Source organism: Eurytemora carolleeae, unplaced genomic scaffold, assembly GCF_000591075.1.
Source record: "Eurytemora carolleeae unplaced genomic scaffold, Eaff_2.0 scaffold189, whole genome shotgun sequence".
Classification (NCBI taxonomy): Eukaryota; Metazoa; Arthropoda; class Copepoda; order Calanoida; family Temoridae; genus Eurytemora; species Eurytemora carolleeae.
Genome location: NW_019396111.1, coordinates 241,533 through 264,412, shown reverse-complemented (window position 1 = coordinate 264,412; position 22,880 = coordinate 241,533). Strand labels below are relative to the sequence as shown.

At 31.9% G+C, this 22,880-nt stretch overlaps 2 protein-coding genes across 3 annotated transcripts in view; one reads left to right on the top strand and one right to left on the bottom strand.

The window, feature by feature from the left end:
* Positions 1–4,628: 4,628 nt before the first annotated feature.
* On the bottom strand, positions 4,629–13,719 carry LOC111695244 (uncharacterized). The gene is made up of 8 exons (XM_023464476.1): positions 13,697–13,719; positions 13,326–13,399; positions 12,834–13,027; positions 11,694–11,860; positions 10,544–10,638; positions 7,805–7,863; positions 5,122–5,324; positions 4,629–4,669 (listed from the first exon to the last, which is right to left on the bottom strand). The coding sequence occupies exons 3-8, from the start codon at positions 13,019–13,021 to the stop codon at positions 4,629–4,631; spliced, it is 753 nt and encodes a 250-aa protein (XP_023320244.1). The 5' UTR covers positions 13,022–13,027; positions 13,326–13,399; positions 13,697–13,719.
* Positions 13,720–18,907: 5,188 nt separating this feature from the next.
* Positions 18,908–22,880, top strand: part of LOC111695234 (COP1-interactive protein 1) — a 31,621-nt gene continuing 27,648 nt past the window's right edge. For both annotated transcript variants that reach the window (XM_023464464.1, XM_023464465.1), the window contains exons 1-3: positions 18,908–19,195; positions 20,767–20,869; positions 22,426–22,738. In XM_023464464.1, coding sequence (XP_023320232.1) covers positions 18,909–19,195; positions 20,767–20,869; positions 22,426–22,738 — 703 coding nt within the window. In that variant the 5' untranslated portion in view covers position 18,908. The remainder of the gene's footprint in view (positions 19,196–20,766; positions 20,870–22,425; positions 22,739–22,880) is intronic.

Sequence of the window (22,880 nt, the reverse complement as noted above, 5' to 3'; positions counted from 1 at the left end):
AGTTCACTGTAGAATTTGTTTTACATTTTTTGTCGTCGTTATTAAATAATAAAAAAGATTCTCAAAACGTAACCACCCAAATGGATGGTTTTAAACGTCGCGTCGACTTTCAGCTCCAACTCAGTATTTATACATCATTAAAGTGTTTTATATGTCTCAAATGAATCCTAAAACATTTCTCCACAATACTACATTCTCAGTTCAACTACCATACATTACTTCCTTTAATGTTGTGTATAATTTCAAACAGGTGAACAGTCCCTTTGCTGAAGATAAAATATGTAAACAGTTCCTTTATTGAACAGTGCAGAGAAGAGAAAACATGAAAGAAGGAATTAAGTTTTTATTTAAAAATCATCTTGTCCTTTTTTAACAAGGAATTTCAGCGCTGTTATACAGGATTGGTTTTAAATATATTTTTAATATATAGATATCCCTATCTTTAGAGATCAATATCCCTATCTTTAGAGCTCAATATTCCTATCTTTAGAGCTCAATATCCCTATCTTTAGAGCTCAATATCCCTGGTCTCGTTAAAAGCAAATGCCAAAACTTCAATCTCATATTCCTTAATAAATGAATAATGTATCGAAACATCTTTTTTATCTTTCAGAAGTTAATCTTTCAGAAGTTTATCTTTCAGAAGTTTATCTTTCAGAAGTTTATCCTTCAGAAGTTTATCTTTCAGAAGTTTATCCTTCAGAAGTAAGTCTTTTTGGAGTTTGTATTACAGGACTTTGTAAAAAAAATCCACAAAAAAAATTAATGGAAATAACTTAATTCCTTGAAGACAAAGATGATTATTGTTTTGATTGGTTGAAATGTTCTATTATATATCCTGAGCTGAAAGCTTTAGAATGGTGGATATCAAGATTAATGCTTAATCCACTCTTTTTCTTAATCTCCAGATTAAATATAGCTTGTTCTCCACATGAATTTAATCTCCAGATTCATTAACAGATCGGATTAAGGATATCTCATTCTAAAGTTTTCAGCTCAGGTTATAATAAACCAGAAAGGTGTGACCCTCTTTATATAGTAGACAATAAGAAGATTTACGAAAGAAAAGATTAATCACAGCCTCATAATGTAATAACTTGAAGTTGTAGAGAACTATTTTTTTGTTTTTAAAGGCCCCTTTTTTGTGGAGACATCTTACAGGCAAAACTCCCTAAAAAAGGATTATATAATATACTAGGCTTTTAGGGCCTTGCTCTAGTAATAATTTGAGCTTTTAAATCCTTCTATTTTTTCTGTGAGAAATAACGCCGTTTTCACGTTTATCTGACACAGACAGACACACAAGCAGAAGATGGATATAAATATATATTGCTTAACACTTAATGCTGTAAAGGTATGGAATGAAAGAAACTAATTTTGGAACTGGTCTGACAGTTGATTTTAATTTAATACGTTTGTGCAGATATATTTACTTTTTTCACCCAATTTATTGTTTTATTATGGAAATACAAAGTTTCAGGATACACACCGATATCAGGATACTTGGATGTTGAAGTATCAGGATACACCAATATTAAAGTATCAGAATACACCAATGTTAAAGTATCAGGATACACCAATGTTAAAGTATTAGGATACACCAATGTTAAAGTATCAGGATACACCAATGTTAAAGTATCAGAATACACCGATGTTAAAGTATCAGGATACACCAATGTTAAAGTATCAGGATACACCAATGTTAAAGTATCAGGATACACACCGATATCAGGATACTTCGATGTTGAAGTATCAGGATACACCAATCTTAAAGTACCAGAATACACCAATGTTAAAGTATTTTTAAACCTTTCCTGATATTTGTTTGAGCAGCGTTGCAGCACCTTCACATGTATACTGAAAATATTTAATTAACATTTTATGAAAATATTAACAAAGAAATTGAGTCTTTGCTACAGACTCAAATTTTCTAATCTCTATATCATTAAATCCTGATGGTGTAAATCTCAAATTTTCTAATCTCTATATCATTAAATCCTGATGGTGTAAATCTCAAAATTTCAAACTTAGATTATTTGATCAAACAAAAATAAAAGTTTAAAATATCTTATAGAGTCTACATGACTGGGTTGCAAAGATAAAGGATTAGAAAACCAGAGCTTGTACCTAATACTTAACTCCTTATTGACGAATATATCGATAGAAAGAGATTGTTTCAACTACTGGTTCAAGCTCAAGTACTGTAGAAAGCAATTTATTTTGTAAAATTAGTAAGGCAGATCCGTACTTCGCAGATTTTTCATCATATGAGATTACAGATTTTAAAGTTACAAACTAAATACTTGACAATTCATAAGTTGAATCATTTAAAAAATATATCGGCAAATCTCAACTTAAAGGTCAGAATTTTGAGATGAATTATGAAATATATCAACAAGTTAGGTAGTTCAAAGGAATTGAGTTTTTGCCACAAACTTTCTTTTCTAATCACTTATCTTGGCAACACAAAGTCGTAGACCTTAGATATTTCAAACTATAAATTCTGACGAGATAATCAAAGGGTTACACCTTCAGGTTGCAAAAAAATATAGATTAGAAAGTTCAGTTCCCTTGAATAACTAATTTATAAAAATGTGGTTTTGTCGGTACGTAGAGGAAGCAGTTAAACCAGCCGTACCTAGTTTGACCTCTTTTCTACCATTTATAAATTCTAGATTTTTCTATTTCTGAACATACATATAGAATATACTCAGCTAAACTATACATATAGAATATACTCAGCTAAACTATACATATAGAATATACTCAGCTAAACTATACAAATGCATGAAAGGTAAAATGTTTGTGGGATGTAATAATGCATTGCAATTCTTGAAATGGTCTCGCTGCTCCCAAACTTGGAGAATATGAAAAAAGTTTTTTCCTTTTTCGCTAAATTGTGAGAATTCTCAACACACATAAAGAATATTTTCAGTAAAGATGAAAAGGGGTTTCATTCAATATCTCATTCAATACTGGCTGGGGAGGGGGGGTAGTGGGGGAGTTTATTATTGATAGAGTTTATTTCTATACAGTTAGGACATACTTTGATCTAGTTAGCTTTCCCTGAGGGTAAACTAAAGCACGCACATGAAGCAAATTAAGATAAAATGGAAAAAGAAATTTTCAATCTAAGGTCAACGACATTAGGTTTGAAATTTGATGATATTTTATGAAAAAATGGGTTTTAAATGTCTTACCTATCTAGCGAAATATTGTCCGCGTCTATTTTCTTAATTTCATAATATTCCGAGGCTAGATGGCTTAGACCAGATATTTCTCTTCTCAGCTGGNCGGGCAGCCGTAGTACATTTGAATTTCCGAGTCGGGTCAACCTTTCCGGTCCCAGTTTGTACTGTACTAGCCGGTGCAACAAGGTTGACGCGGTCAGACTTTATGCTTAATACAGGCTGAATTTACTTTTCCTATGGGGGCAGATTTGCGTGGGATACAGGGCTACATACAGAAGATGAAACTGTAACGAGGACCAGGAACTCTTCATATATGACGATCACAGGGTTAAATCATGTATTCTACCTTAGATGTAGTATGGTAATAGCTTATCTAATGATTTGGCAAAGAAACAAACAAGTTTATAGATGCAGGGAATCAAAAACATAAGGAAACAGACAGTATAAAATCCGTACAGTCGTCTCTGAAGTCTCATCCTTTGTTGGTAACCCTGTTTATAAATTGCAACAATACAATCGCAACAATATAAATAATCCTCAAAAATTCCACATTTTCATTATTCTCACTGTATTGTAAAAGTATAAAATTAGTAAGTAAGGAGAGGGCGAGACAATGAATTAAAAAACCAATTATTTTGTTAAAAATGTGGAGGAAGAAAACTGCGAGTAAACCTGGCGAACTAAATGTTAAAGGAAAAACTAAATAAATAGAAACCAAGATAGAAATTAATAAAAGAGGAAAAATATGAAGTAGTAAATAAGAAATAAGATTTTCTATTCAAACAACGGACTTAAGTTATATGTTTTTTTCGCCGGGATGTTTGTTTTGTTTTTTTGCAAAAAAATCCCACTCTTTATTCAGGATTAAAATACTTGAATTTAATCCGAAAACAAACAAGAATGAGTAAAATTCACAAAAAAATATCGCGCCAAATAAAAAAAAATGCCGGGTGGTTGGATAAACAGTCATGATCAGAAAGACCAAGAATTAATTGACAATAAATCAGACAACTTTACATTTATATCTCTGGCAACTTTAAATGCATAGAAAAGGCAGACCACATTTTGGAAATGGCAGGACTAAGGCTATTTTGTGGTTACCGATTCATCAATCATATTTGTTAAATTAGATTGTAAAGTCGTCTGACTAATTGTAAATTAATTCCGGGTCTTCCTGATTATAGACTGTATATAAAGGAATTGAGTCTTTGCCACAAATTCTGATTTTCTTATTTCAATATCTTCTTAACCCAATGATGTCGTAGACCTTAGATATTTCAAACTTTGAAATATACTAAATCAAATAATCTATGTATAAAATATCTAAAGTTTACACCATTGGGGTGTAAAGATATATAGAGAAAAAGTTTGATTTTGTGGTAAAGACTCATTTCCTTTATTAAATTTAAATGCAGAAAGGATATTGAAGAACCTATATTATTTACGGATGTAGAAGAAACTTAAATTCATGGATACGCCTGTTATATTCAAATTCACCAATCATATTTTTGATTACTTAATTCTTCATAAAAATCAACACACAAAAAAATAAGAAAAACCGGGTTTGCCAGGATAAAAAGTCATTTATTGGCACCGAAGCTTGAAATTGAACATTTACTTGGGAAATTGAGGGTTAACTATTTTCTCAAAATTGGATAAAAGAAATTGTTAATAAATTTAACAACAGAAACAGTATGATAGCGAAGAATAAGGGAAGCAAAGGAAAAAAGACAAAAAGTAAAAAGGAAGTGAAATAGAAAACGTAAGAATATGAAAGAAATAAATCACAAAAAAATAAACTAGAAAAAAAATAAAAATTAAGAGAATAAAAAGGAAAAAGCCTAAAAAGAAAGGAATAAAAAACGGAAAACACTAAAAAAGAAAAGAATAAAAAAGAAAGAAAATAAAGAATGAAATTGTTTCCCTAAGCTTGAAGCAGACCCAATACTGTTCCTTCTGTCGGAATATATTTGACTCTCAGATTTCGGAACAAAGGTTTTCTCATTCTTCTCCATAGGGTTGACTGTAACAGTAATGAGAGGGAAGGATAGGTTTGGGTTGAGTGGATGAGAAGAGCAAGGGTTAAGTAAGGCTGGAAATGGCTGGGTTCGTTGAGGTTTCCCGTTTTGCAAACTAAAATTATTAAATTATATTTGTTATCTATGAAGCTCTTATTTTAATGATTTAATTCAATTAAATTTAAAAAAGCTCTTATATATTATATGTTAGCAATAGCTGGCCATAAGACTGAACTAAATTGGCTGATTTTTTTTCATAATAAACATCTTGTTTTGAATTTTTCTGTGAAGTCAGTACAATAAGATGGCATATATACTTTGATTTGAGTAAAATGTGGCATTTTTGGGACAGTGTACTGCATAAACCGTTCTTAACCAAACTTAAAAAATAAAGTATAAATGCAAATTTAGAAATCATTACGTTTTAATAATGTTTTTTTAATCCCTATAGTCCATTTGATCGAAAAAAGTGGGAAAATATTAAAACAATTTTCTAATATTCATTATACAATAAAACTAGAGATGCAAATTTCTGCGAATTTTTATTTTTTTATTTAAAAAATTGGTATTTCACTTAGACCACCTTAATTTGATGTAACACAAATTACGTTTGTTTGACAGTATAACTTGCTGAAAATAATGATTTTTCAGATCTTGTTAATTTTAAACGTATTTTGGTTAGATTATTAGAAAAAATCTTACATCGTAATTAAATTTTTAAAATTATAAAGCATTTTCTTTTCCCTGGAAAATCAGAAATTTCACAAAGATTAAGTAAAATCACCTACATTGTTCAGGTGGGCGAGCCTTTCCAAAATATCACAGATTTAATTTTTTCAACATAAAGTTTGTTAAGAAAAATGTAAAATTATATATGATATTTCAAGAAAATGAGAAAATCCGCGAAAATGCATACTTTTTGGATTTTCCTAAATACTATTCTAAAATCATCAGATAATTTCCGTTAGGATTCAAAAGTCATTAGTTCCGTTTACTTTTTTAAAACTAAAGCCTGTGTGCAATTTTTAAAACTTGTTCAATGATAGCATTAAAATTTTTCATATTAATCCAATATCAGTGTTAAAATTACAATGTGCTAAACTTTATCGATAAAACTAATTAACATTTTTTTGATCTTTTGTAAAGCTTCGAAAACAATTTGTTTAACTTTATCTCGAGAAAAATTAGAAAATTTCATGTTTATCAGCTAAACAATAAATTAGAATATTTCATGTTTATCAGCTAAACAATAAATTAGAATATTTCATGTTTATCAGCTAACCAATAAATTAGAATATTTCATGTTTATAAGCTAAACAATAAATTAGAATATTTAATGTTTATCAGCTAAACAATAAATTAGAATATTTCATGTTTATCAGCTAACCAATAAATTAGAATATTTCATGTTTATAAGCTAAACATTAAATTAGAATATTTCATGTTATAAGCTAAACAATAAATCTAATAATTCATGTTTATAAGCTAAACAATAAATTTTATATTTCATGTTTATCAACTAAACAATAAATTAGAATATTTCATGTTCATAAGCTAAACAATAAATTAGAATATTTCATGTTTATAAGCTAAACAATAAATTAGAATATTTCATGTTTATCAGCTAAACAATAAATTAGAATATTTCATGTTTATCAGCTAAACAATAAATTAGAATATTTCATGTTTATCAGCTAAACAATAAATTAGAATATTTCATGTTTATCAGCTAAACAATAAATTAGAATATTTCATGTTTATCAGCTAAACAATAAATTAGAATATTTCATGTTTATCAGCTAAACAATAAATTAGAATATTTCATGTTTATCAGCTAAACAATAAATTAGAATATTTCATGTTTATCAGCTAAACAATAAATTAGAATATTTCATGTTTATCAACTAAACAATAAATTAGAATATTTCATGTTCATAAGCTAAACAATAAATTAGAATATTTCATGTTTGTCAACTAAACAATAAATTAGAATATTTCATGTTTAGCTGCTAAACAATAAATTAGAATATTTCATGTTTAGCTGCTAAACAATAAATTAGAATATTTCAAGTTTATCAGCTAAACAATAAATTAGAATATTTCATGTTATCAACTAAACAATAAATTAGAATATTTCATGTTTATCAGCTAAACAATAAATTAGAATATTTCATGTTTGTCAACTAAACAATAAATTAGAATATTTCATGTTTATCAACTAAACAATGAATTAGAATATTTCATGTTTATCAACTAAACAATAAATTAGAATATTTCATGTTCATAAGGTAAACAATAAATTAGAATATTTCATGTTTATAAGCTAAACAATAAATTAGAATATTTCATGTTTATAAGCTAAACAATAAATTTTATATTTCATGTTTATCAACTAAACAATAAATTAGAATATTTCATGTTCATAAGCTAAACAATAAATTAGAATATTTCATGTTTATAAGCTAAACAATAAATTTTATATTTCATGTTTGTCAACTAAACAATAAATTAGAATATTTCATGCTTATCAACTAAACAATGAATTATAATATTTCATGTTTATCAGCTAAACAATAAATGTTTAAATTATCTAACCTTTGAACAGAAAGAATGTCATGTTGGTTCGGAGAACTGAAAGATTCCATGCTTTTTTCCTAAATTATTTTTCAGATATTTAAGAATTTAAATCTATTTCATTTTTGTCTGGAATAGATCATTCAAGAAAGAAAAGGCAGTTGAAAAAAAATAGGTGACATGAATAGGAACTAAAAGTTGTAGCTAATCTTATTTATTATGTTTATTTTTCTTCAAGATTTCTTTTATTATTTTTATATCCTACACAGTATACGCAGTACACTATACACAATTTACTATTTATTATATTTTTCTGCTAGCTTGGGAACCCAGCTTTGTTTGCAGCAGATAACCTACTGAAGAAGTAGCAGCTAACCTACTGAAGAGGCAGCAGTTAACCTACTAAAGAAGTAGCAGCTAACCTACTGAAGAGGCAGCAGATAACCTACTGAAGAGGCAGCAGCTAACCTACTGAAGAAGTAGCAGTTAACCTACTAAAGAAGTAGCAGCAGATAACCTACTGAAGAAGTAGCAGCTAACCTACTGAAGAGGCAGCAGCTAACCTACTGAAGAAGTAACAGATAACCTACTGAAGAGGCAGCAGCTAACCTACTGAAGAAGTAGAAGCTAACCTACTGAAGAGGCAGCAGCTAATCTACTGAAGAAGTAGCAGCTATCCTACTGAAGAGGCAGCAGTTAACCTTCTGAAGAAGCATCAGCTAAACTACTAAAGAGGCAGCATCTAACCAACGGAAGAAGTAGCAGATATCCTACTGAAGAGACAGCAGCTAACCTACTGAAGAAGTAGCAGCTAACCTACTGAAGAGGCAGAAGCTAACGTTCTAAAGAAACAGCAGCTAACCTAATAAAGATGCAGTAGCTTACGTACTAAAAAGCATGGAGGCTAACCCACTTAAAAGGCCGAAGCTAACTTACTTAAAAGCTGTAGCTAGCCTACTAAAGAAGGAGCAGCCAACCTTCTGAAGAAGCATCTAAAGAACTGAGAATCAGCAGCTTATCTACTGAACGAGCAGCTTCTAACCTTCTGGAAAAACAGTAGCTAATCTGCTAAAAAAGCGGTAGCTAATCTACTAAAGAAGCAGCAGCTAATTTACTAAAGAAGCAGCAGCTAACGTACTAAAGAAGCAGTAGTTAACCTAATAAAGAAAAAATAGCTAACGTACTAAGGAGTCAGAAGAGCTAAGCTACAAAAAAGCTGTAGCTAGCCTATTGAAGAAGTAAAAGCTAACCTGCTCAAGAACAAGCACCTAACCCGTTGAAGAAACAGCAGCTAACCTATTAAAGAAGCAGCAGCTAACCTACTGAAGAAACAGTAGCGAACCTACTAAAAAAGCAACAAAACATACCGAAACCTACCGATGAAACAGAGACTAACCTATACTGAAACGCAGCTGCTAACCTACTAGCGAAGGAGCTGCTAACTAACGAAAGAAACCGCTGCTATTCTACTGAAGAAGCATCTAGCAACCTACTGAAGAAAGAAACAGAGCTGTGAGCCTACAAAAGAAGTAGCTAGCTTCTAACCTACCAAAAAACAGCAGAAAATCTACTAACTTTTAAAGAGACAATAACTAATAAAATTAGGCTTAATAAAAACCATAAAACGAACAAGTCGAAAAGAATTTTCATTTTCAATCATATCTATCAGATTGTAGACGTATTTTCAAGCATATCTATCATCAGATTGTAGACGTAATTTCAAGCATATCTATCAGATTGTAGACGTAAATTCAATCATATCTATCAGATTGTAGACGTAATGTCAAGCATATCTATCAGATTGTAGACGTATTTTCAAGCATACCTATCAGATTGTAGACGTAATTTCAATCATATCTATCAGATTGTAGACATAATTTTAAACATATCTATCGATTGTAGACGTATATTTAAGCATATCTATCTGACTGTAGACGTATATTCAAGTATATCTATCAGATTGTAGACGTATATTCAAGCATATCTATCAGATTGTAGACGTAATTTCAATCCTATCTATCAGACTGTAGACGTAATTTCAAGCATATATATCAGATTGTAGACGTATTTTCAAGCATATCTATCAGATTGTAGACGTATTTTCAAGCATATCTATCAGATTGTAGACGCATTTTCAAGCATATCTTTCAGATTGTAGACGTAATTTCAAGCATATCTATCAGATTGTAGACGTAATTTCAATCATATCTATCAGATTGAAGACATATTTTCAAGCATATCTATCAGATCGTAGACGTAATTTCAAGCATATCTATCAGATTGTAAACGTAATTTCAAGTATATCTATCAGATTGTAGACGTAATTTCAATCTCAGAAAATTGAATAATGTTTTCAACGAATATCTTAAGTTATCAAGAAAAGGATAAAATACATCGGAAACCATTTGCAAAATTTAAATCGGTGTTAACTCCTTAACCTTTTTAAATTATTCCCCAGAGTATGTCCGATTTACAGCAGTACCCTACCTTCATATCATCAATAATGCTGTATTGTCGTTTTTCTGGCTTCAAAAGTGTATCATTACGACAATTGCTTTCATTTTTTCTGTTATTGGAATTCCGCAAGTTAATTTTCACAATAAAAAGACAATTTTCAAAATATTTGATTCATCTTTGATCATACAAAGCACATAAAGGTTTCCGTGTACTGTTGTGAACCGGATTTAATAAATGAAGGGTCGCTAGAAATTACAACAACAGTCCCTTTAATCAAAAAACTTCTTCTAATGTTTTCTTTACCTTTTCGTTTACTGATTTGAAATGTATATTTGGAAAAGAAACCTTCCTTCTATTCTCCTGAAAGTCTGGAACTTGTTGGTTCTCACTTCTCCCAGCTGTATAGAGTAGACCAGTGGGGTTAATAAACATTACAATTCGTTTAAACTAGGATACTCAATTCCAGTTTTCTGTATCCCTGTAGGTTCTACATTCTGTATCTTGTATCTATGTAGGTTTAACATTCTGTATCTTGTATCCCTGTAGGTTATGCATTCTGCATCTTGTATCTATGTAGGTTTAACATTCTGTATCTTGTATCCCTGTAGGTTCTATATTCTGTCTCCTGTATCCCTGTAGGTTCTACATTCTGTATCTTGTATCTATGTAGGTTTAGCATTCTGTATCTTGTATCCCTGTAGGTTATGCATTCTGCATCTTGTATATCTATGTAAGTTTAACATTCTGTATCTTGTATCCCTGTAGGTTCTACATTCTGTATCCTGTATCCCTGTAGGTTCTACATTCTGTATCTTGTATCTATGTAGGTTTAACATTCTGTATCTTGTATCCCTGTAGGTTATGCATTCTGTATCCTGCATCCTGTAGGTTCAACATTCTGTATCCTGCATCTCTGTAGGTTCAACATTCTGTATCCTGTATTCTTGTAGGTTTAACATTCTGTATCCTGTATCCCTGTATCCTGTATCCTGTATCCTGTATCCTGTATCCTGTATCCTGTAATCCTGTACCCTGAACCTTGTAATCCTGTATCCTGTATCCTTATCCTGTATCCTGTATCTTGCATCCTGTATCCTGTATCATGTATCCTGTATCCTGTATCCAGTATCCTGTATCCTGTATCTTGTATCCTGTATCCTGTATCCTGTATCATGTATCCTGTATCCTGTATCCTGTATCCTGTATCCTGTATCTTGTATCCTGTATCCTGTATCCTGTATCCTGTATCTTGTATCTTGTACACTGTAATCCTGTATCCTGTATCCTGTATTCTGTATCCTGTATCCTGTATCCTGTATCTGTATCCTGTATCCTGTATCCTGTATCCTGTATCCTGTATCCTGTATCCTGTATCCTGTATCCTGTATCCTGTATCCTGTAATCCTGTATCCTGTATCCTGAAAGAGGGGTTTGAATGGTTTATTCTATATTCCTGTAAGTGGTTCTGTTGAACTCTGTATTTCTGGATATTTGACTGATAAATTTAGAATATTTGGAGATTCCTTCAGGTTTTTATGAATCTCCTGAAGCTCTTCAACTCCAACAATAATTTGTTGGTCAAGAGGCTTCCTAGATTCTGGTTCCTCTTCTACAACTACTCTAAACAAGAAATATTGGTTTTTGTAATTCAAAATTCATCTTTCGCTAAGCTACCACAGGTTCCTGTGAAACATTTTACAGAAATATTCTTTCACGGAAACACCATAATAACGGATTATATTCTCCCCCTGTAAAACAAAGTTTGAAATGATTATTTAATAAGTAGAAAGAAACAAAGTTGAAGTTTTAAACATTTGTTTACAAAAATAATGGAAAAACAATAAACAACCAAATATTTTCTATCTTATCTATAAAACAAAATATAATAAAACACAACATTCCTATATATGTTCCCTTTAGCCGTCCAAACGGCTAAACCGCATGGACTGACATTTTTTTAGGGAACCCAGAGGTATAACATAGGCTAAAAAAATCAAATTATTAATTTTTTTAATTCCACGGGCAACGCCGGGCACTTCAGCTTGTATTTAAACATATATATTTACTCTGTTGGTTATGTTTAGATTCAATAAACGTTAAAAAGACTAAACCGATTAATTAGGCCCAATTTTTTTAATGGTCGAATTGTGGCCGGTCAGAAAATATCCCTGAAAAAAAGATTTATATTTTTCTAGATTTGAAAAATAAACGATAAAAAAAGAAAAATCTGCAAAAAGAAATTAGCTTTTGGCACGAACTCTATTTTTTTTATTCCTACATTTTTGTAATCCGATGTCGTAGACCTCTGATGTTTTAAGTTATGAATTCTGTTATATCAAATTGTCTCAATTTGAAACATCAAAGGTTTACACCATCAGGTTGCAAAGATAAAGGGATTAGAAAATTTNCAGAATACAGGATGCAAGGTAGAACGTCCAGGGTAAAGAATACAGAATACAGGATGCAGGGGAATCAACCCGCGGAAGCCTAGTTTTCTCTAAGTAGGATAATATGTTAAAATATTGATGGCACTGTATAAGTTTCGACTTTATTTCCTGCGAGGAGAGATTAGTAATTTTAGAACTCCTCTCACCTTACTTCTGAGGACTTAAGATTATCCAGGTGTTTATAATCCTCTTCAAGGTTCAGGTTCACTCCTGCGTCTTCTCTACTCTGGGGTTTAGTACAGAAGAAAATATCCCTTTCCAGGTCCTTCTCCCCAGTTGAATTCCAGTCCTGAGTTACGGGGGGAAAAGAAAGGAAAGATGTATGAGAGTCCATACCAACCTAAAATATAATAGGATATCCGTAATCCCAATCGATTAATTAATCTGGAGATTAATAACAAGAGGAGAACAAGCATTATTTAATCTCGAGATTAAGAAAAAGAGTGGATCAAGCATTAATCCCGATATCCACCATTCAAAAGTTCCCAGCTCTGAACATTTTTTAAAATTTATTAGTTTTTACAATCATAATTTTCAAACGCCTTAGCGACATATCTAAATCTCCATTAATTAAAAGAAAAAAACATTGGCTTATTCCACAGTTTCTGATTTCCACAAGTAATACATTTGATAATCACCTGTCAATCATTCCAAATATAGATTAGGGCCAGTATAATCTACATGTTTTACACTTAATCCAGATCTTCTGAAACTGTAATCATCGTTTTAGTTAATGAAAAATACAAAAACATTTCATGTTCTGTCAATTGTTCTGATTTATTTTTCAATATTTCTCCAGACTTACTTTAGGCTTAGAGTTCTGTTTCAACAAAATTTCCAGAAACTGTTTTGATAACTCAGGTTTTAACCATGCAACAACTTAAAGGGGTAGATCACCAAATATTAAGCAATATGGAGTAACATCAGAAAAATCTTTATCTTATATTTTTATTTTTTGTTGGATATTATTTTTTTAATACAAAAATAAAAGAGAAAAATAATAAATCACCTTGAACATTTTTTAATCCACTTTAATTGTAAAAAAATGTAACTTCCTAGCTTGTGCCGCCCCCCCCCCTCCCGTCCTAAAAATACATAGAATTATGTGTTTACAATGAACATCTCTCAGACTACAGATTCTGAGGTAGATTTATATACAAAAGAGGGGGAGGGGGGATTAATTTTATGAAAAAAATCTTACATTTCTGTAGTTGAGCCCAGTTCAGTAATAAAAACAAAAATACTGAAGATCTGAAGGAACTTTTTTTAGTCAATGATATTGATAAAGAAATAAAACTAAAAACAGTATAATTTCCAAAAGTACATATATTCAAATATATACATTACAATCTCAATGGTTCTTTAATATTAGATTAGAACCTTATGCCTGAAAAATAAATCTTTTCTAGTATTTTTGGCAAAGAATTAAAATTTGTATAGTACAGTTTTTGCCACAAACTCAAATATTCTAATCCCTATAACTTTTCAACCCAATGACGTCGAAGACCTGATATTTCAAAGTATGAATTCTGTTAAATCAAATAATATAAGTTTTAAATATGAAAGGTTTGCACCATCAGGTTGCAAATTCATAGGAATGAGAACATTTGAGTTTGTGACAAAAACTCAGTACCCCTGGCCTAACCAATTTTCTTTCGGTGGAAAACCCATTGTATAGGTTTATATATTTTTTATATAATCTTATTATTATCAACTGTCTCTCCAGCAGGTTAACATGTATGTATTGGGCTTAGCCACACAACAGAGATATATAGAGATAGAATCCTGCTTAGTCAGGACATATCCTACACAACCTTTATATCCTACACAACCTTTATATCCTACACAACCTTTATATCTTACACAACCTATAAACCATACACTACCTTTATATCCTACACAACCTTCATATCATACATGACCTCCTACATAACCTTTATATCCTACACAACCTTTATATCCTACACAACCTTTATATCCTACACAACCTTTATATCCTACACAACCTTTATATCCTACACAACCTTTATATCATACACAACCTATAAACCATACACTACCTTTATATCCTACACAACCTTCATATCATACATGACCTCCTACATAACCTTTATATCCTACACAACCTTTATATCCTACACAACCTTTATATCCTGCACAACCTTTATATCATACACAACCTATAAACCATACACATCCTTTTTACCATACATGACCTTTATATCATACACAAACTATAGTATAGTCTGGATACAGCATGCAAAAACTATAGTATTGTCCGGATACAGAATACACAAACTATAGTATAGTCTGGATACAGCATACACAAACTATAGTTTAGTCTGGATACAGCATGCAAAAACTATAGTATTGTCCGGATACAGAATACACAAACTATAGTATAGTCTGGATACAGCATACACAAACTATAGAATAGTCTGGATACAGCATACACAAACTATAGTATAGTCTGGATACAGCATACACAAACTATAGTATAGTCTGGATAAACCATACACAAACTATAGTATAGTCTGGATACACCATACACAAACAATAGTTTAGTTTGGATACATCATACACAAACTATAGTTTAGTCTGGATATAACATGCACAAACTATAGTTTAGTCTGGAAACTCATTTTGAAATCTTTCAAAAATTATCAGAGAAGTTAAGTTGCTGTTGAGGTTTAATAAAACTGACTAAAGCATTTACACAGATAAAGGAATTGAGTCTTTGCCACAAACTCTGAATTTATAATCCCTATATCTTTGGAACCCAATGTTGTACATCTTTGATATTTCAAACTTATATTATTTGATCTAACAGAATTCATAGTTTGAAATATCTAAGGTCTACGACATCGGAATCCAAAGATATAGGATTTAGAAAAGCAGATTTTGTGGCAAAGACTCAATTCCTTTCGTAAAATTATGTAAAAGAAGTTTCTTTGACAATATCTCCATATTGCAAAGTATAAAGAAAACTGAGCTCCACCTGTAGACAAGGATGGCTCCGTGAGACTGAAACCGGAGCCTCGACAATGGTTGAGAGTGAGACCCGTAGGATGGGAGGCTTCCCCACCCTGCACCCATCCTTTCAAACTATACTTCCCCACCCTGCACCCATCCTTTCAAACTATACTTCCCCACCCTGCACCCATCCTTTCAAACTATACTTCCCCACCCTGCACCCATCCTTTCAAACTATACTTCCCCACCCTGCACCCATCCTTTCAAACTATACTTCCCCACCCTGCACCCATCCTTTCNCCCTCCTGCACCCATCCTTTTAAACTATACTCCCCCTGCACCCATCCTTTTTAACTATACTCCCTCCTGCACCCATCCTTTTAAACTATACTCCCCCTGCATCCATCCTTTTTTAAACTATACTTCCCCACCCTGCACCCATCCTTTTAAACTATACTCCCTCCTGCACCCATCGTTTTAAACTATACTCCCCTCTACACCCATCCTTTTAAACTTTACTCAGTCCTACACCAATCCTTTTAAACTATACTTCCCCACCCTGCACCCATCCATTAAAACTATACTCACTCCTGCACCCATCCTTTTAAACTATACTCCCCCTGCACCCATCCTTTAAACTATACTCCCCTCTACACCCATCCTTTTAAACTATACTCCCTCCTGCACCCATCCTTTTAAACTATACTCCCTACTGCACCCATCCTTTCAAACTATACTCCCCCCTCCTGCACCCATCCTTTTAAACTATACTCCCCCCTGCACCCATCCTTTTAAACTATACTCCCTCCTGCACCCATCCTTTTAAACTATACTCCCTACTGCACCCATCCTTTCAAACTATACTCCCCACCCTGCACCCATCCATTTAAACTATACTCCCTCCTGCAACCATCCATTTGTCAACTTTTGATTAAGTTTAGTTAGAGAATAAATGTTCTTGTTTCTGGAAACCAAATCAGAAAAACTAAAAACATGTTGGGGAACCGCTGCTTGTTATCTCCTGAAACAAGAAAACTTTTAGGATTTTATTTTGCCGTTTTATCCATTAATTCCTGATATCATTTTTCATTGCGGGATAATATGTTGCTTTACTTTCTCATGTGATAATTAAGAAACTTAACATCTCATTGTAAATATTTCAAGGCAAAAAAGATGTGAAGTTTTTGTTCCATTGGAGAGTAAAATTGTATACAAAAACTTTTTTAAAATTTAAAATTTTATGCTCTCTCAGGTCGTACGTTAAAGTATACATACATAGGTATACATATGTGTAAATAACTATTTATTTTAATTATAAATGAGGCTTTCTTTCTAACGATGTTTTGAAGTAAAAGTCTATAGAAGTAAGTAATGAGTGTTTTATCTCTGCGTATACAGGGGGGGGGGTCAGGATGTGTTTTCAGCTGGTCAGTATCAGTATTGTCTGACAAAAATAAGTTTAAATTGACCCAAAGATATAGAATACAAACATATAATATTACAATGTTAAACATATCGAGGCTAAACCTAATTATATTATATTTGCAGATTTTTAAAAATATAAAAAAAAAAATAAAAACAGAAGGCGAATTGTTTTTAAGGCGGAAAGCTGGGTTGAAAGACTGGGTTTTCTGAGATATTTTGCAGTTGTTGCTGACCTAGGTTCAGGGTACAACAAGATAGAGAGCAGTTGTTAAATATAGTTTTCCGTTCTAGCTCAGGGTTAGAATATGCATACAGGATACAGGATACAGGATACAGGATATAGGATATAGATTAAAGGATACAAATATATATAGTTTACTTGGATTTAGGAATTAGAGTTTTTAATACAGGATTTAGGATCTTTGTATACTTTGCTTGTCTTTTTCTGTCTGTTTGTATCCAAAAAACGTCAAAGCAGCTGAACCGATTGGGCCCAAATAATACACGATTTAAGATATATAATACGGGATTTAAAATATGAGGTACATTATTCAAGAATTATGATACAGTATTCAAGATATATGATAAAGGATTTAAGATATATGATACGGGATTTGTGATATATGGTAAAGTATTCAAGATATATGATATAGGATTTTAGATATATGATACAGGATTCAAGATAAATGATACAGGATTTAAGATATATGATACAGGATTCAGCATACATAATACGGGATTTCAGATATATATATATGAAACAAGATTTAAGATATTTGATACAGGATTTAAGATATATGATACGGGGTAAAGGGTAAAGAATACTGAATACAGGATGCAAGGTAGAACGTCCTGGGTAAAGAATATAGAATACAGGATGCAAGGTAGAACGTCCAGGGTAAAGAATACAGAATACAGGATGCAAGGTAGAACGTCCAGGGTAAAGAATACTGAATACAGGATGCAAGGTAGAACGTCCAGGGTAAAAAATACACAAAACAGGATGTAAGGTAGAACGTCCAGGGTAAAGAATACAGAATACAGGATGCAAGGTAGAAGGTCCAGGGTAAAGAATACAGAATACAGGATCCAAGGTAGAACGTCCAGGGTAAAAAATACAGAATACAGGATGCGAGATAGAAAGTCCAGGGTAAAGAATACAGAATACAGGATGCAAGGTAGAACGTCCAGGGTAAAGAATACAGAATACAGGATGCAAGGTAGAAGGTCCAGGGTAAAGAATATTGAATACAGGATGCAAGGTAGAAGGTCCAGGGTAAATAATACAGAATACAGGATGCAAGGTAGTACGTTCAGGGTAAAGAATACAGAATACAGGATGCAAGGTAGAAGTCCAGGGTAAAGAATACAAAATACCTAGGTTATAAAGTTATCACAAATATACATATTTGATTGATAAAGTTGAATATATACATATAAATCTATGTATGTAGTTCTTTAAGGTTATTTAATAAATCTACCATCTATATATATAAAGTTGTAATCTCTGTTTGTTTGGATGTCCGATCGTAACTCAGGATTACCGATTTGCCTCCTTTTTGGATCGGGAAATCGGCTGAATCACGGGAATCTTCTTAGCTTGGTTTCAAAGTTCTAAATTAAGTGGGTTGAGTTTAATAGAGAAAACTTTAGACAAAGCTGGGTGCCCAAGCTATAGTCTTATATAGTTTGGTTTTATTGAAAACTGAGTAGTAAAGTGTAAGATAAATAATTCAAAGAACACAATGTTTTTTGAAATCATGTTCACGGAATCATCTTACATCAATTTAACAGATTTTCTTTCAATTGAATTTGCAGAAAGTATGGATGAGTTGAGACGAGAGGTGTCAACTCTCCGAGAGTTTGTAGTTCAGCAGAGTAAGGATATGGCTAAATTAAAACGGCTTGGGAAAGGTTTAGACGTGTCTCCAGGTCCTGCTGACACCTCACGGCTTCTGAGCATAGAGGCCGAGCTGGTAGAGCAAAAGAAGTCTACTGCTCGAATAACCAAACTCTGCCTGGCTGCTATAAATGCTCTGGAGAGGTTGGAGAATAAACCGTTGGTTCTAGGATCAGATATCGCATCTTCAGACGAATCTTTTATTAACAGGAAAATTCAAAATTGTAAAATTCATAAACCAGGAAAATGGGGAATTCTTAATTTAAAGTTGATACAATTTTAATGAATTATTAATTAATTAAATCTGATTTTAAAACAAATAATCAAAATTTTTTCAAAAATAATGAATTTTTTAATATTTTTCTTAAACCTTTTTCTATTTGACAAAAATGAATAATTTATCTCTTTTCTTTATTTTTAAAACATTGAATTACTGAAAGGGTCTGTGAGCGTCATTTCAAATGTCATGTCCGATTTACAATAGTACCCTGAAAGCTGTGTCTGATCAAGCATGAATTAGCTCTTCATTCTTAAAGTTTTGAAAGCTGATTTTTTTCAATTCAAAAGTTACTTGCGCATTTCTACTGCAGGAAAACAATGTAAAAATTTTCCATGTCTAACACTTTTCATAGAAAACGATATTTTCTTTCACACTAATCATCAGATAAAATAGATTTATTCACACACAAAGGTATACATACATATATAAATGGTGTAGTTTAAATTTGTTTTTAAATATATAGTTTTACAAAAGAAAAGAGAAAAATTATGCACAAATAGGCGACATTGATCATTACTCATTACATAACATATTTATCATTTCAATTATTACGTAATTATCGAATCTTTCAACATATAAATTATTCGTTCTTGTATTTAAAAGTTCTTGTAAATATTTCATTTGGTTTTTAACTAACATTTTACTAAGATCAGAAAGATTTACAAAACAATCATTTGCAATAGAAAATAAAGGAATTGAGTCTTTGTCACAAACTCAAAGTTTCTAATCCCTATATCTTTGCAATCTGATTGTGTAAACTTTTGATATTTCAAACTTAGACTATTTGAATAACATAAATCATAGTTTGAAATATCTAAGGTCTACGACATTGGGTTAAGTAGATATAGGGATTAGAAAATCAAAGTTTGTGGCAAAGACTCAATTCCTTTCTGCCAAGAACTGTGTTAAGGTCATTTTTACATAAATTAGAAAGAAATCTAATGCAAAGCTTAGAACTTGCTTCAATAGTCTCATAGAAAGACACACATCTACTAGCTAACAAAGTTTTTACATGTAAACATTGTGAAATACTTTCAATCAGATACCTATGCGTATCTCTAGGTACATTAAAAAGAATTCTAATAGCAGTATTCCATGCTGTATACAATTTTGAAACACATTGGGAACTCAAGTCCCAAATACTAGATCCATAAAAACTACAACAGTAAATATTATACAGTTTCAAAATAACATCAGGACTGTTAAAATAAAATTCTTGGTTAAGGGAATGAATTNTGTAAATTACAAAGTTACAAATATGTAAATTACAAAGTTACAAATATGTAAATTACAAAGTTACAACTATGTAAATTACAAAGTTACAAATATGTAAATTTCAAAGTTACAAATATGTAAATTTCAAAGTTACGAATATGTAAATTACAAAGTTACAACTATGTAAATTACAAAGTTGCTAATATTTAAATTACAAAACAACGGATCTATCAATTTTCTGTAAACCCTTCATTACATTTTTCTAAAATTTTGAATACATTTAAAGCAATGAGAGTCTTCCGAAAGCATCTGGCCTGGATCCCTTGGTGTTGAAATCTCTGTGTGGTGAGATAGAGAAGTTGACCGGTATGCTGGTCAAGGTGGACGAGGTATTAAACTTCATATTTAAATATTTATAATTCTAGAAAATGACAAATAATTTGTAAAATGCATCAGAACGTGTCAGGCTGGTAATATAGAAATCCAGGTGCATTCAACTGCAGACAATACAAATAATACAGAAAATACAAGATGTATATAGTTTATAGATAGTTCATATCAAACAGTAAATTATGCGTTAGATGAAAATCTTAAAATTTTTAATCATTACTCCTCTTATTAGAAGAACAACAATGTTTTGAATTTTCAATATATAACCGGGGTAGATTTGCTCTTCTTAAATTTGTGTGTAAAATCAAAACTAAGGAGCTACGAGGTCATTAGGTCTTACCATTAATAGCGCATAAATTTGATCTCCTCTTTAATTCATCTAGTTCAGTGTGAGTTCATATCAAAGGATTATATACCAGGAACCCCACATTTTTGTTTGCATATAAATTGTACTGGCGTTTCTGGGAGGAATGTAAACAAACTCAATGCTGCTCAGATTCCTCAGATCAAGCTTTGTTTATTTTTCTTCCTAAAATTGCAGTACATCTAGATCTGAATACTGAATCAAAGAATAGATTTAATCTATAGAGTATACATGCGGGATATTTATGTAGATAACTTTACAAGAATTGACTGAACAATGTCGCACTCGCATTTTGAACTGAGAATTTTGAGCAAAAGTAAAAGTAAAAGTAAAAGTAAAAGTAAAAAGAAAAATAAGAGTAAAAGTAAAAGTAAAAGTAAAAGTAAAAGTAAAAGTAAAAGTAAAAGTAAGAGTAAAAGTAAAAGTAAAAGTAAAAGTAAAGTTAAAAGTAAGAGTAAAAGTAAAAGTAAAAGTAAAAGTAAAGTTAAAAGTAAAAGTAAAAGTAAAAGTATAATTAAAAGTAAAAGTAAAAGTAAAAGTAAAAGTGAAAGTAAAACTAAAACTAAAAGTAAAAGTAAAACTAAAACTAAAACTAAAAAGACGACTTCTTAGCGCTTGTAACGTTTAGTAGGCTAATAGTAGCTTCTGGCGTTTGAGATCCGACCAAAGTAAAAATAATTTTCTTTCTTTATTTTTCTTGTCTAAATCTTTCAAACTTGTGAGGGCAAAACTTTTGAAGCGTTTAGCTTCACCGAATAATATCAGACAAAGTTTTAAACTGAGGCCTAGCTCCTTACATCAGGGTCCAAGAGAATAAGGTTGAACCGTAGCGGAGGAATTGAAGCGTCTGATGCGCTAACGTTTAATCATAACAAATCCAATTTGTCTGATCATGAACTAAGAAAGTTTCCTTATCTTTCGAGCTGAAAATTTTGTACCGGCAAATTCGAGTGTACAGTGTTCCAATGGGGACTCAATTTTCAGCTGGAAAAATGAGGATTTTTCCGTCTTCATGCTCAGACAAAGGTTTACGTCTCCAGGCCCTCTGGTGCCCGTGGAATTTCAAAAAAAAATATTAGCTTATGTCACCCCGGGTTACCTAAAAAAATCAATTTAGTCCAGACGTTTTGCCAGCTAAAGAAAACATTTAAGCGAACAAAGAACTTTTTATATAGATTATTTTTATTGCAGGATATAGATGCTCTAGATGAACGGACCGAGGAGAACAAGTCTGATTATGAGCACCTGGTCCAGGAGTTCAGCTTGTTGCAGGACTCCAACAGGAACAGCATGGACGAGAACCAGAGGAAGATGGAGGAGTTGAAGAGTAAACTGAGCGGGGAGAACCTCCGGCGTGAGATTGATACTAGAATCATGGTTAAAGATCTTGTCACTAAAGCTGATCTATCCCGAGGATTGAAAACAATACCTTTTGGTCTGAGCCGGGATGATGTGGCGCAAATGATAGATTTTGCAACCAGCAACTTTCTCCGAACAGTTCAAGGTAAACATTTTCAATCCGTTCCTGCAGCAAACAGAGACTCGAGTTAACGTAGAGTTTAACTCCGCTTTTGTCATCCAGAAGTCGAGTTTTAAAGTGCTGTTAAACTATGTAATAGAAGTTCCATGACTGGGGGTCAACACGA

Bases quoted from the DNA above. Each gene is read 5' to 3' on its own strand.
- LOC111695244 (XM_023464476.1), bottom strand. From the start codon at position 13,021: ATGGACTCTCATACATCTTTCCTTTCTTTTCCCCCCGTAACTCAGGAC. The intron at 11,861-12,833 runs GTGAGAGGAGTT...TTTCTTGTTTAG, and splicing joins CTTAAGTCCTCAGAAGTAAG to AGTAGTTGTAGAAGAGGAAC. The intron at 10,639-11,693 runs GAATATAGAATA...TACTCTATACAG, and splicing joins TTCAACAGAACCACTTACAG to CTGGGAGAAGTGAGAACCAA.